At 35.6% G+C, this 14247-nt stretch overlaps 1 protein-coding gene across 1 annotated transcript in view; it reads right to left on the bottom strand.

The window, feature by feature from the left end:
• The window catches only part of COL11A1 (collagen type XI alpha 1 chain), a 263838-nt gene that overhangs the window by 70435 nt on the left and 179156 nt on the right, over positions 1-14247 (bottom strand). Inside the window, exons 42-45 of the mRNA XM_039369563.1 lie at positions 9283-9390; positions 4510-4617; positions 2823-2876; positions 164-217 (exon numbers count right to left, since the gene is read on the bottom strand). Coding sequence (XP_039225497.1) covers positions 164-217; positions 2823-2876; positions 4510-4617; positions 9283-9390 — 324 coding nt within the window. The remainder of the gene's footprint in view (positions 1-163; positions 218-2822; positions 2877-4509; positions 4618-9282; positions 9391-14247) is intronic.

The raw sequence follows: 14247 nt of genomic DNA, 5'->3' as shown, positions 1-14247 counted from the left end.
GCAGGTATGTAGCCATAGAGTCCTGGAAGATGTGATTTAAATTCCAGGTTTTAGGCTGTGTAAATCATTTCTAAATTTTTTCAATGAAGAGTGAGATTTAAAAAAAAAAATACAAAAAGTTCTGAAGAATTCATTTGCAATTCATAACGAACAGGAAACTTACAGCTATTCCAGGAGCACCAATGGGACCCTGAAGACCAGATGGTCCTGGAGGTCCCTGGAAGAAAACAAAATGAGGGTAATGCTAGCATCTACAGTCAGATAAATAGAGGGTCTACAGGACGGCTTTTTTGCATTATTCAAATACAACTGCATTACAATATTTCTTTGAAGAGATGGAGCTTAAGGTTTATTGCATTCATTGAAGCAGACCAATGTTTTGGGGTTGCCTTGGGGGGGGCATCTTCCCAATGTATCAGTCTTGCTTTTTAATAAACAGGCTTTAGCGTTCTAGATTTTTAATTTACTGATTCATTTGCAGCCTTTCTATCTTTGTCTTCAGCTGAAAGATGTTTGCAGAGAGCAAGCACAATCTTCTTCTTCTTCTCGGATTTAAAATATCAAATAAATTACACAAGAAGAAAGAAAAAGAAAAGCAAATTCAACAGCTTAAGCCAGTGATGGCGAACCTTTTAGCGACCGAGTGCCAAAACTGCAACCCAAAGCCTACTTATGCATCGCCAGGTGCCGGGGGTGTGTGGCCCAATGGCTGGGTGTGGCCAATTGGAGGGTGTGGCCCATCGGGTGGGCGTGGCTGTGGTGGTAAAGGCAGACTGGGTGGGACTAAAAAGTTCAATCAATCAATTCCAACTTTGCAAGATCTTTTTTTTTCCTGTGAGAAGTTGAAATTGACTGATTGATTGAACTGCCACAGGTTCGCCACCACTGGCTTAAGCTAAAATTCAGTATAAAGAGGTCATGCAACCAGCTGGGAGGAAAGGGAGGGAAGGAACTGAAAAGAACTGGTCTTTCAGCAAGGACATCCCTTTCCACATAATCCATAATGTAGACTGACAGAAAGGGAATGATGGCATCTTCACCTAACCTTTAAAATATTGGCCCAGAAATTAAATTAAAGTTGTTCATATTGTTATAGGTAAAGGGTATCATCACTAATACAAGCTTGGATAAATAGATACAATGGAATGTAAAATGACAATAATATATTACTATTCAGTAAATAAGCCTGAACATCTTATTTATTTAAAATAAGATTTTATTTTATGACTTATATATTACTTGAAAATATTCTTTCCATGCTTATAAGAATGGCAAACCTAAACAAAAGACTTAAATTTATATGCATCAGAGCATCTTGCAATTATATTAAAATGTGCTCATATTTACATGATGTTTATTGAGCAATGACAATTAAAATGACAATAATTTGGTAACAATCCCTAAAAATGAAAATGATCCATTACTGAGAACATCCAAAATATGTGCACTGATATACATTCTGAAATATTGTTTATACCAAATACACGATTGGCTAAAAGTACCCATGTAGAAAAATGCTAATGTAAAAACTAAAAAACAGTAATTATATAAGCAGCATCTATAACTAAATGAAATTAGCTACCTGCAGTTTTTACTTTGCAAGTAGCAACCAGGTGAATTTTATTAAAAAATATTCTAATAAATCTCAAGTAAAATTTGATTCCAAACCTTGTAAAACATAAATATAATGCCTTTTGAAGTTTTATTTTACTAAAAAGTCTTTTAAACATTTTGCTAGAGATCAACAGAATTTAAATTATGTCAAATTTGTCTAAAAAGTTTTTTAGTTACTAACTTTTGCAATATTCTTCCAAATAAGGAAAACACATTTATTTTTCCATATTAATACAGTAATGTATAATAAGCACATACAGAAAATAGAAAAGCAAGGGAGTCAGACTAATCTTTATCATTTCTATAACAAATAAATTGTAAGAAAATATTTTAAATCCACTCCCTACTATTTTAACACATATCACCAAAATGCCCAAGGTGATTGGCAAAACTAAAAACATAATAAGGTATGCTGTCATCTAATATTTCAACACTCTGCAGTCATAAAAAACAATGTGAAATACAGTGACAACAGATAAAATTGATATAAAAAACAAATGATAAAGAGAAAAAAAAGGAGCCTCATATATAAATAACAATAATTAGCTATGGCAATCAAAATGCCCTTCAAAAATAAATAAAAGTTTTCACAATCTGTTAAATGTCTAAAACAAACTAAGTCAAGCTAAGAATTGGAAGAAAATTTAATGGAATCTTTTATCTTTGTAAGACTAAGTAAAGTTCCACATATAGTATTTACGAATGTGACAAGCAACATCCTATTTCTTGCTAAAATAGGAGAAGTTGCAGGGATAATCTGGGGAGATATCCATATCTATAGCTCCAAAGTTCAGAAAGTCTGTCAATTATTGGTACTTCAAAAGCGGGGAAAAGAACTAGCTTGTAACTATCTTTTGTAAGAGTGGCAGCCCAGTGTCTCTGTACATACTTTCTTTGGGGTTTTCCAGGCTTAGGAAGAAGTGCAACAACAAAGTTGGATTATGGAGAAAAAGAAGCTTCAATCTGTCAAGGACAGTGGTGAGAAAGTGGAAGTTGGACCACATTGAAGAAATATAGCTATTATCAAAAAGCATTATCAAAAAAATATGAAACCCCTTCTTTGCTTTATTAATTAGAAATGTGTTTCTTGAAAAAATAGACATTTTTTTCTGCTCGTTGAGCGTGCTGGTTTTTGATACATTTTTCAAGCAATAAAAAAGCAATATAATAAAGGCAGTAAGGGGGGGGGGGATGTAGAAAAGACTTACATTTTCTCCCTTGTCACCTTTGCTCCCTTTTTGACCTGGTTCTCCAATTTCACCCTGTAATCAAAAGAAAGGTATTACGTCTCTCTTTAAAGGACCCATTTCTGTGTTAACAGTAGTCAATACTGAACTACCTTCAAATGTCACCACATTATTGTCTCTCCCTTTGAAATTGCCTGAGGAAGGCAATTTTGGGTTGATCAATCACATTTTGGTATGAGAGTTTTGGTGACATATTGGCTGCTAAAGCTCAAAGTGCAGCTGTGTTGCAGTGAAATTTACTTTAACTCTATTTTATAATAACAAAACTGCTACCTTTGTTTTACCCTCACGTCTCCCTCAATATAAAGTTACCATAATTGTGATTGACTGAAGGACAGCTCCTTTCGTCTGTGTGCAAGGTTTTCATTATCAAAAACATCATATAAAAATACTGTTAAGTTTCCATACAGAGGTTCCTCTCTCAAGATACAAAAAATGTCTTGCCCTGTACACATAATCCCCACTCTAAGTTGTGAATAAGTGAAAAAGTTAGTAATTAAAAATAGATTTCCATTTCATCTAAAATGATCAGCTTTGAAACAAGATATAATAAATCATACTTTGAAGTTAACTGGTTTGTTTCAAACCTGGAAGCTAAATTTCCCCCTTTTTTGATTAAATCAGAAATGATGGTTCATTAAAAAGCAGTGTACACCATTTGGGGGCGTATTGAGAAGGTATACACATGGGTAAATGAGCAATATAACTCCTATTTTATCAATCTTAGGCCCATACCACCAGCATCACCATCCTGCCCAAATATAAGCAATGTTTTCACCTCCACTATGTGGTGCTTGTCCCCATCCCTTAAATTAATCAGCTTCCTGTTTAGCTGGACAATGGGGAAACAGAAGATATTATTTAATTGGCTCTCTATTCTTGCTTTGTACTTCTATTTTATTTTATTTTTACAAGAAACATGTGTTTTGTAAAACCCTGAATGGCTTCTATGTAGTGGAAGTGGCAAAGCCATTCCTCAGTATATTCATGGAGGATGGGGAGATAGTGGAGTGGATGGGAAGCCAGGTTTAATCTGAAAAAAAAAAAAAAAATAGAAAATCCCCAAATCCAAGAGATCTTACTGATGAGAAAGCACCTATCTTGCAACATTAGTGGAAAGTTTGCAAATCTTCAATATGTTTCTTTTGCAGCAAAAGCTGAGCCAATAGATTGTTCATTTAACTTCTAAAACTGCACAGAAATCCCAAGATGTTGTGACAACAAGGAAAGTCCCATGTATCTGCAAATCCCCATATATGGAAGGGATCTGAAACATAATGTCTGAATAGTAATATAATTAAGCTTTCATCTATGTAACATGTGGTACTATTACTGAAAGTTTGCCAATGAATAAAGAAGTAGCTGCTAATGTATATGCATTAGGTAAGTTGCAGCTAGGAAGGACTATCCAGCTGGACTTCCTATTAGTCTTTCCAAAACAACTGCAAAGAATATTAATAAGGTAGAAATACATGAGAAAGGGAACAGCTGTCAGCAAACATATTTTGTAACAAAGGTTAAATTATCTTCTTCCATGCGTCATCTCTCCATTGCTTAGCTTTGGTGCAATTAGACTTTTAGAAGGCACCAGTTCAAGGAAGTTGTTGGAGTAAATATTAAAAGAAGTACAGAATGATAATCAACTGACCTTGTCACCATCTTCTCCAGGAGAACCAGCTGGTCCTGCAGGGCCAGGAAGACCCACAGGCCCCTGTATTCCATCACGCCCAGCTGGTCCCTGAGGACCTTTTTCACCCTGTTTCCAATAACGAGGCATTGTTCATATTATTAGTGATAAATAATGGGTAGTTCTAGAAGAAGAAAGATTTATAAGATCTGAAGAGTGCTTAGCTCAGAACTGTAAATTCTCACTTATATATATATATTTAAAACAGTTTAATATTCTTATATCTAATTTAATAAATTTAATGATTAATTTCTAATTGAAGATATACTGAGCATTAATTGTATAAGCTTTGTACTTCTGATGTTCATTTGTAAATATTGTATTTCATCCATTATTATTATTTTTTTTTTGCTTTCCCTTTTGCTTCCCTGTAGGCTTCTTTTTAATGACAACCTTTTTTTAAAAAAGAAAAATAGTAATGCATTATACAGAATTAAAGGAAATAATACATTAGCTAAACATGTTAATATTCTGAATGTCACAGGAATCCGGTGAACAAAGGTCTGAATGGAGTCCTGTTACTCAGCAGACTTGTCAAACTGACTTATTTTCAGATGTTTCTACTGATCAGGTTTATACCAAAATTCTTCTTTGAATCTGTTGTGAAATGCATTTAAAATTGGTTGAGAAAAGTACTATGCTCCCTGGAGTAGATAAAACAAACACTTTCAGAAATCAATCCTATTTAATTCAATATATTCATCATTTACTTTTTAAGAGTAAAGTCTAAATCACAAAGATGAGGGGGCCAACCTATTTTCCAAAGCACCAGAAGGCAAGACAAAAAAACAATGGATGGAAACTAACCAAGGAGAGAAGCAACTTAGAACTAAGAAGAAATTTCCTAACAGTGAAATCACTGAAACAGTTTGCCTTTAGAAGTTGTGAGTGCTCCATCAGTGGAGGCTGTTAAGAAGAGACTGGACAGGGAGTTCACCCCGGGTATCATGGCGACACGGATGAAAGAAACCGGAGCTTCGGTTTCCTAGTTCCATTTTGCTTTGTCTGGAGACCCAAAGAGGTCAGAAAGTTGCCCTGGAGACGCAACGAGGAGAAAGGGAAACCCTGGAGTTCGGAGCCAATGGCGGTTGGCCCAAACGGACTGAGGAAACTCTTTAAACAGGCGAGAGAATGGCTGCCGGTAAGTACGCAGACAGCCCAAGCCACAGACAGCCGGGGAAGAAGTGAAGAGCTGTGGCAGTGCCACTGAACAGCTGACTGTCAACAACGTGTTTGATCTGGGTGAGATTCTTCTTTATTTCTCTTCCCTATGGACTTTTAACATATAATTCCCTGAATTGGATAACTTTTAAAAGTAAAAAACCCCAAGAAGACTTGGGAAGAAGGGAGTTAAAAGTGGTGAGAAATCTGGAATGGGGGAACAAAATTGAGGAATATAAAAATATGCAGAAAAGATTCGAGACTGATTGAAAAGAAAAAAAATGATAATCTGTTGTTGGCTAATATTTTTGATTTGGGAAGATTTTTTTACTTTGTTGTGAAAGAGCATTTTAAATAAAAGTTTTACTACTGGATAGAGACACTATAACTAATGAGGACACCTAATGGTGAAGGAAGATATTACAATAATACAGAAAAAATCAGAAGTGTGATGACCTTGAAACAACACCTGTGCTAAACAAGAACATTAAAAAAACAAAGATTTTTTTTAACTACACTTTTAACTTTAGACATAACTATTACAGAAACTATTTAAAGACAAGGTTTTGAAAATGAGCTTTAAAAAAACAATCCTATGAAGAATTTCTCTACTGTTTCAAAGAGGGATTCATTTCACAAAGAAGGGTGGAGGCGAAGAAATATATTCAGCACCACTTTAGCTGAAATCTTAATTTAAAAGATTCACAAAACAAAGGCATGTCAGCCAAGTGCCAAAATACTGTGAGTTAAAGTATCCAAGAGAGTGTATTTGAAAGACAAGATGCACAACTGAAAACTCCTGTTGCCCATTCAACTACTGACTGTTTCTCTGAGGCTGGAAAACAACCAAAGAACTAACAATTAATATCTTAAGGGAAGAATAGGAGTGTGTAGGAGAAATTCTAATCTGGATGTATTTGGTAGATTCTGTACTTGTACTTGCTTGATTGACTATAATTGTCCAAGTTGAATAAGTGAGCTGCAAAAAATAGAATTTAAAATTGTTGACTGGTTGTGAAGAGAAACCTGTTTCCAGGTTTCCTCAGCTTTGTTCTTTAAGCCTGCCACAAGTTTTTTTATCCTTGGATATATTTTCGCAAATTCAGCTACGGCATTCAGATTTTTCCCTCCTTGTTCATTCAGTCATGATAAGGACTCATACATATGAATTACAGAATTCAGGATGTCAAATTGCAAAAGAGTTTAAGTCGCTTGGTAACCATTGTCTGCATTTCAGAATTTCAATACATTTTTATGATACATGCATTATAAATAACAGACTAGGAAATAGAAATAAGAATACAAATAATGTGGCTTCCTGAAGATTACAGACAGGAATCAAATTGAAAATATATCAAAGAATAAAAAACCACTAGTCAAATATATGAAAGAATAAAAAAGGTTAACCAAACAAAAAAAAAACCTGAATACCCTTTTTTTCCATTTTATAGCTAATGCTATATATGTTACCCAAATAAAGCAGTTAATTCAATGTCAGTAAGAGAGGAGGGGGCATGAAATGGAGTATTCTAAAATAAAGCACAGCTGCCTGGAAGACACTACAATATCCATTTATATGTAGAAATACAGACAATGGGTTTATTTCAGAAACAGTGAATTGTACTTGAATTAAATGTGAGCAATTAAGGAGTAATAAATAAAGCCATGTTAACTTCCCCAGATATCTCTCTAAATTGAGCTCTATTGACCTCTTCTGAATTCCAAGTTCTCTTCCTCCACTGATATGGGGCTATTGACATAATCTCCTATAGTTTTTCACTGTACTGAATTCAAATATCTGCAGGAGAGTAGCCTCATGGTCCTGGCTCCTACCATTTTTTTTTTAACGTCAACATTCTGATGCTATCTAGTTCTCAGCCAATGGTATAAGACTAAGAGAATTCTTGATATAACCTTACTATGTATGAAATTAGTAGTGAAAGGTGATCATTTCTCCCAATTACATCAACCCATCTCACCCAGTCAGGCAGGGAGGGCCTCGCCATGGATTTCATCAAAGAATTCTGACTGATGGGATCTAGGAAGAGATCTTTCTCTACCATTGACCCAACCCTTTGAAAAATCCTATTTGCTGAGGTGACCCAAGCCTCTACTCTTAGGACCTTCCAGAAGAGCGTTAAGACCTATTATTCAACCCTGGAGATGGCTGATGAGCTGAGGGTACTCTCTCCACCTTATTAACCTATTAGTTTTGTTAATTTCTTAAGTTTGAGTTTTTACTTTTAACTTCTAAAATTTAATCTTGTTTTTAACTCTGTTTTTAATCACATTTTTATATTATTCTATATTATTGTATGTAAACCACCTAGAGTCACCTAACTGAGAGGGTGGTGTAGAAATTTGATAAATTAATAAAAAACAATAGCTTATGAACATTCAAAATTTTCTTCATTAAATGAATAAAGTAAAAAACAATATTTGAAATGAAAACCAATAATATGAGTAAAGAGAATTTGAAAGTTTTGACCTAACTCAACCATATTTGTGTACTTATCACCTCTTTCAGTTATACCTTTTAGGCTCCTCATTTTAAATAGTGAGAAGATGTAATATAATCTTCTCCATGATATAATACTTGTATCTACTGAATTTTTGGCAAATGGACAGAAGCAAAAATGTCATTTGATTTGTGGGGATTTTTTGGACAAACATGTATCACAAAAATTGGATGTTCCTTCATAAGTGAGATTCAAACAGTTCAGAAATTGTTTAAGTGGAAAGGTCTATATCAGAAAAGTAGATTTTACTATAATATTTTTAGTACCAGTCAAATAAAGTCATGTTTTACACTCATGTATTGCAACAGAAATATATACATTTTAAAAGCATACTACTACTTTTCCTAAGCTATTCTATAAAGTGGTTTGATTTTCCTTATTTTCAAATTTTTACAGAATATATAGATCCTCTTGGTCTCTGACAGATGCTTGATGAGCCCTAGTTAATACTTTTTAACTTATAACATATATTTGAATTTTCTGTAAGAAGTAAAAAAAAAAGATAATAGAATTATTTAATTTTTAATTTGTATGGCACAATTTTTAAAGTTACAATTAAGCACTCATTTATTTTAACACTGACACTGAATTTGTAACACAGAGCACCTGTTACATTGAATTCTAACAGTCTTTTTATCTGTCAATATACATTTTCACTTACAAGGTATACACAGTAGGAATAACTGTAATGAAATCTGATCAGGAAGGGAAAAATGAGTACATTAAAATAGAACAGGGCACAAAGTTTAAAACAAACCTACATTTTAACAAAACATTTCATAACCAAACACAGCTATTATTATGTTCACAATTATTGGTTCTGCTTAGCCTCTTTCCCTGGGTTTTAAGGGTCTGATAAAGTGTACCAAAATGTCATAGAGTTTAATTAAATTTTTGCAGAACTCTGCTGTAAATACTGTAGAAAAGGAGTATGCCTGGCACATACGCAATAGAAAAAGTACTGGAGTGTGAAGAACTAACATTAGCGAATATGAAAGGTAATAAGTTTTTTAATATCATAGTCTTAACACGTGCTGTCTTCAGAATTACTTACTGGAGCTCCCTTTTCTCCTGCAGGGCCTGGGGGACCTTGAGGCCCAGGACGTCCTGGTAAACCAATTGGGCCTGCTGTACCTGCTGGGCCACGTTCTCCAGGAGAACCCTTATGTAAAGAAAAAGTAACCGTTTGTTTCAGGACTGATATGCTAAACATTTGTTCGTTCATTCATTCATTCATTCATTGATGCAAAGTGCCTAAATTTGGGGGGCTTCTATGGCATAAGAAGGAATTGCCTTACATGAAACCACACTTTTGAACCATGCAGCTCAGTACTATCTTTTTTTATTGCTAAAATTCCCTGGAAGTCGCAGATCAAAGGCATTCCTTAACTTCTAAACTGACATCCTGCTAAACTGGAACAATCGGCATGGAATAGAATTCTGCAAAGGTATTTATTTGTGACAACAGTGCTTTGCATTTTAGGAAGTGTTGGCAGTCAAAAGCAAAATGATATCGTATAGTAAAAAATAAAACAAAGACAAATGCTACGAATATGGCCATCAGAATCTGTACCTTTTCAACATAATTTTCTTCTTTAAAAGCTCTTTTGAGAACTGGACATATGAAACCAGTCCCAGGAACACTGCATCCTGGGACTGGTTTCATATGGTTCAAGAAGCAGTTATACTGGAATTTATCAGGCAGTGAAAGGTTAGAATACCTTAGTATTAATGTCTACTTCCTACTCAGGGCCTGCTACATTCTCCACTCATGATATTGTTACTTCAGAAGATGACACTTGTGTTATGTCAAAACTATAGAAGAATTCTGAAAGTGCTTGGTAGGATATAGCTGCACTAAAAAGAATTCCATCCTACCTCCATGAAGAATGTACTAAAATTATGAATACTTGGCCTTATAGACATCTGAATTCATTGGGACTGTTACCGTAATGAATGGGCACTCCCATTAGCTTTAGAATCTGCTGCAGGTAAGAAAAGCAAGCAAACTCCCACAGCCCCAATTCATTCTCAAGACAGCTTATATTCTCTACCCTTGTCTCCTTCAGAGAAATACTAAAAATATCTGCTTTCCTAGTAAAGTATCTCTGAATACATGTAAGAAAATGGAATGGAAAAGCAAGCAATCACCTTAGAATTCTAGGCTCAAGGAAGGAGAGGGGCAATCAAAAGTTTATCCAAGCAAAACCAAAGGGACTTTGGTTCTTTCTGTTAAAAAGCCTTGGAGTTGAAAAAGAGAGATCAAGGGAATTTAAAAAGGTGCTACAAGACATGAACGGAAAAGAGCTGAAAACAGTTTTCTGAAAGTTGAGAGAGGCTAATCTTGGAGTCAGGGATTAAAAGAACGTCCAAAGGAGATGGTCTCCTCAGGAAGTGAAGAGGATAGACCTCTCTGGTTTGGAGAAGGGGAGTGGGCCAGGTTCCATGGCATGTGATGAAGAAAAAAAATTACATCCATTATAAAGAGTTTCAAGTTGGTTTTTTGGGGAATGGAGGTGAAGGATGGGAGTAATAAGCAACATAGAGTTTTCTATTGATTCTTCTTGACCGCTGAGTGTTTTTGATTTGCCATCAGATATGAAAACCCAGGAACATTTTTTTAATTACAAACTGTGTCAATTCTAGAAGCACCAAACATATCCCTTTTGGAAGAAAGAGACTTTATAAAATTTTGGTGCACATTCTGGTAATTTCTGGGCTTTAACAACTACCTGTGGGGCAACTTTAGAAATTTCAGTTAGTATGGGACTTTCCAACCTGCTTGGATGCTGAAAGAACTAAAGAAGATCCCATTAGATGTGCTAAAAACATTGTTCTAGCTGCCCATCTATTTCTAGGTGAAATATGAAGTACATTTAAAGCCCTATATAGCTGGAATCCACGATACTCCAGAAAGCAATTATTTCTGAATGATTCTTCCTTTGGGCATTAAGGTCATCTGAAGAAGTTCACTGCAGTTGCTAAGATATGTCATGAGTCTGTCTTTAAACCTGGAACTGAGCTTTCTCTGTAGCATTTTTAATTACTGAAATGTGTTCCATGTTGCATTCACAGGAGTTACCTACCAATATACTTATTACAAATAAGGCAAAAATTTTACAGCCCCACCCAAAATTGGGTTTGGCTTATTCACGGGTAGGTTTACCTATGAGAATATATGGTAATATTTTTCAAAGTAAGTACCACATATAAGCTTACCAGCTGATAAGCAGACCCTTGTATTTTTAATTAAAATACCATAAAAAAGTGCCATCTGCAAATAAGCCAATTTTAAGATTTTCTTTTTTCCTTTGCGGTTTTTATCAGTACTACATTTATTTATTTGTTAGATTTATGACCCACATTTTTGTTTAGGAGCTCAAGATGGCATATGCAACACTATCTCTTTCTCTTTTTCTTCACATCAAAAAGCTTGTTCAGCTCAGAGAGTGAATGCGGCTAAAAGTAGACATGAACCAGGGTCTCCAAATGTCAGTCCAATATCTTAACTACTATACCATACTGGTTTTCATTTTAGGTAGTCTTGATAAAGCAATAACTGTCTTTAAGTACAACTACAATAAATAACATTTGTTTTCTGTTTTCTTTGACATAACTGGCTGCATGCTTCGAAAGACCGAATCAGAAAAAACAACAACAAAGAATGAGGATCAATCTTAAATATTAACTTGGCATGATTCAAAAGCATATAAAAATATTCATATTGCTTTGTTTTGATTGGGACTCCCAGAGAGTGAGAATTAAATTTCATAGCAATTACAGCCTTTAGCCCATAGAGGTTAGCTTTTATGGTTTTTTTTTTAGCTATTCTGTTTTTGGTGGAAAATGTGTGTATGTTTAAGACTTCAAAATCTGCAGAAGATATCCTAAACCTGAGAAGAAGAAAAAAAGTTTGGGACTTATACTCTGAACTTTCTTTTGCATACTTCAATGAAGTTCTGAGAGTCTGCTAATATAGACTCCCCAAAACATAAGTGTATATGAATGTTTCTTAAAGGGGACCTCACAAGCTTCTACAAAATCAAAATTCTGTGCCACATTTTGAAGGTATTTGCAAAATTTAAAACAATGTCATGCTTTGGAAAAAGTTCAGATCAACTAAAATGATCAAAGGCTTGGAAACTAAACATATGAAGAACGGCTGCACAACTTGGGTTTGGCTAGTCTAAAGAAAAGAAGAAGCAGGGGTGACATGATAGCAGTGTTCCAGTATTTGAGGGGCTGCCACCAAGAAAAGGGTGTCAAACTATTCTCCAAAGCACCAGAGGGCAGGACAAGAAACAATGGTTGGAAACTGACCAAAGAGAGAAGCAACCTGGAGAAACTTCCTAACAGTGAGGACCATTAACCAGTGGAACAGCTTGCCTTCAGAAAGCGTGGGCGCTCCATCACTTGAAGTTTTTAAGAAGGGACTATACAATCTCTTGTCTGAAATGGTATAGGTTCTCCTGCTTGAGCAGAGGGTTGGACTAGAAGACCTGCACGGTCCCTTCCAGCTCTATTCTATTCTAACATTCTATTTTTATTTGTTAAAAAGTTTTTTTCATAAAAATTGTTTTATTTGTGTTAATATCTAATGGGCCTAATGTCTTTATTTTTACATGATTCAATAAATAGTTTTCAAATATGTCAATTTTAATTTTTAATTCAGTAACTATCAATAAATAACCCAGGTAAACAACAGCCATTTTTGGGACCCTCTGATATTTTTAAAAGTCAGAAGGGATCCTTAGAGCAAAATGTTTAAGGAACACTGGTCTATATTAAGGAACAATTATGCACAGCCATGCACTTATCCATTATATTTATCTATAAAGATATTTGGATGTTTTCCTGTATATATATATACAACTTTATGAAATCACATATATAAGAGGACATGCAATTATGCTAATTCACATGCATATTAAAAGTGATATAATCCAGCCTGGGTTAAATGAGATGATTCTGCTGTCACACAACAGAATATGGACAGATGGAAAGCAAGGAATTTCTAATGCTGTAATAAGGAAAGGAATCCTCAGCCCTTCTTCTTCAGATATTTCCTTTCTGAGATAATCTTCCATGTGGGAATAGCAGCTGGAACACTAGGTCCCTCTCCTGCCACCATCCCTTTGTTACAATTTGTTTCTCATTCTCACCCCAAGGAAAGTTTGAAGGGGAAATCCTTATCCCACTCTGGGTCTGGCTATCTACAGAAAAGGAGAACAAACTCTTTTGGAGAATCTATACCTCGCTCAAGCTGAGGCAGATGTCAGAAGGCAGTTGGTCAACTCCGACGTTATGAAAAGTGCCAAAAAAGAGAAAAGGTTCTACACACCCAACACATAGTTAAAAAGAGGTAAAATGCAGTACCCCCCAACTCCAAAATTCCCGAGCAACTCAATTTCCAGCCTTGCTTGAGCTCACCTCCAAGACTCCAACCATCTGTCTCACCAAAAGACCCCAACATTCTCCCTGATCAAGCCCCTTCTTTTTTTCCCTATTGGCTCTCAGGAGTCAGGTGACTCCCTCTGGTTTAGGGCCAGCTGCTCCCCGCTACAACTATACTTACAAATGAAGTGGTTTTAATGCCAAACGTCTATCTTCTGGAACCAAAGTCAGCTATGTTAAAACACTGAGTTTTGAATAAGCAAAAAGTAATCTCCATTCGTAACACATCCTATAACACAGAGGTCCCCATCCTTTTGGGCACCAGGGACTGATTCTGTGGAGAGAGGTTTTTCTGTGGACTGGAGGGGGCGTGGTTTTGTGTGCTGCCTGCATCCCATGGATGGGGCTTTGCTTGTTTGTGCGGACTGGTTGCTGGCATGCCGCAGCCCGGTACTGGTGCACGGACTGGGGCTTGGGGACCCCTGCTTTAACAGACAGCAGTGATGGAAGTACCAGGCAAAACCATTGTTTTGACAAATAATGGGTGTAATAGTGGTATGCTGATAAATGCTAGCTGCCAAACAGCTGATCAGCGTGCAAGGCTCAGCAATACTTTCCAAGAGCT

The sequence above is a fragment of the Crotalus tigris genome, unplaced genomic scaffold (genome assembly GCF_016545835.1).
Source record: "Crotalus tigris isolate CLP2741 ecotype Arizona unplaced genomic scaffold, ASM1654583v1 scf7180000021163.878790, whole genome shotgun sequence".
NCBI lineage: Eukaryota > Metazoa > Chordata > Lepidosauria > Squamata > Viperidae > Crotalus > Crotalus tigris.
This window is presented reverse-complemented; position numbering and strand designations above follow the sequence as displayed.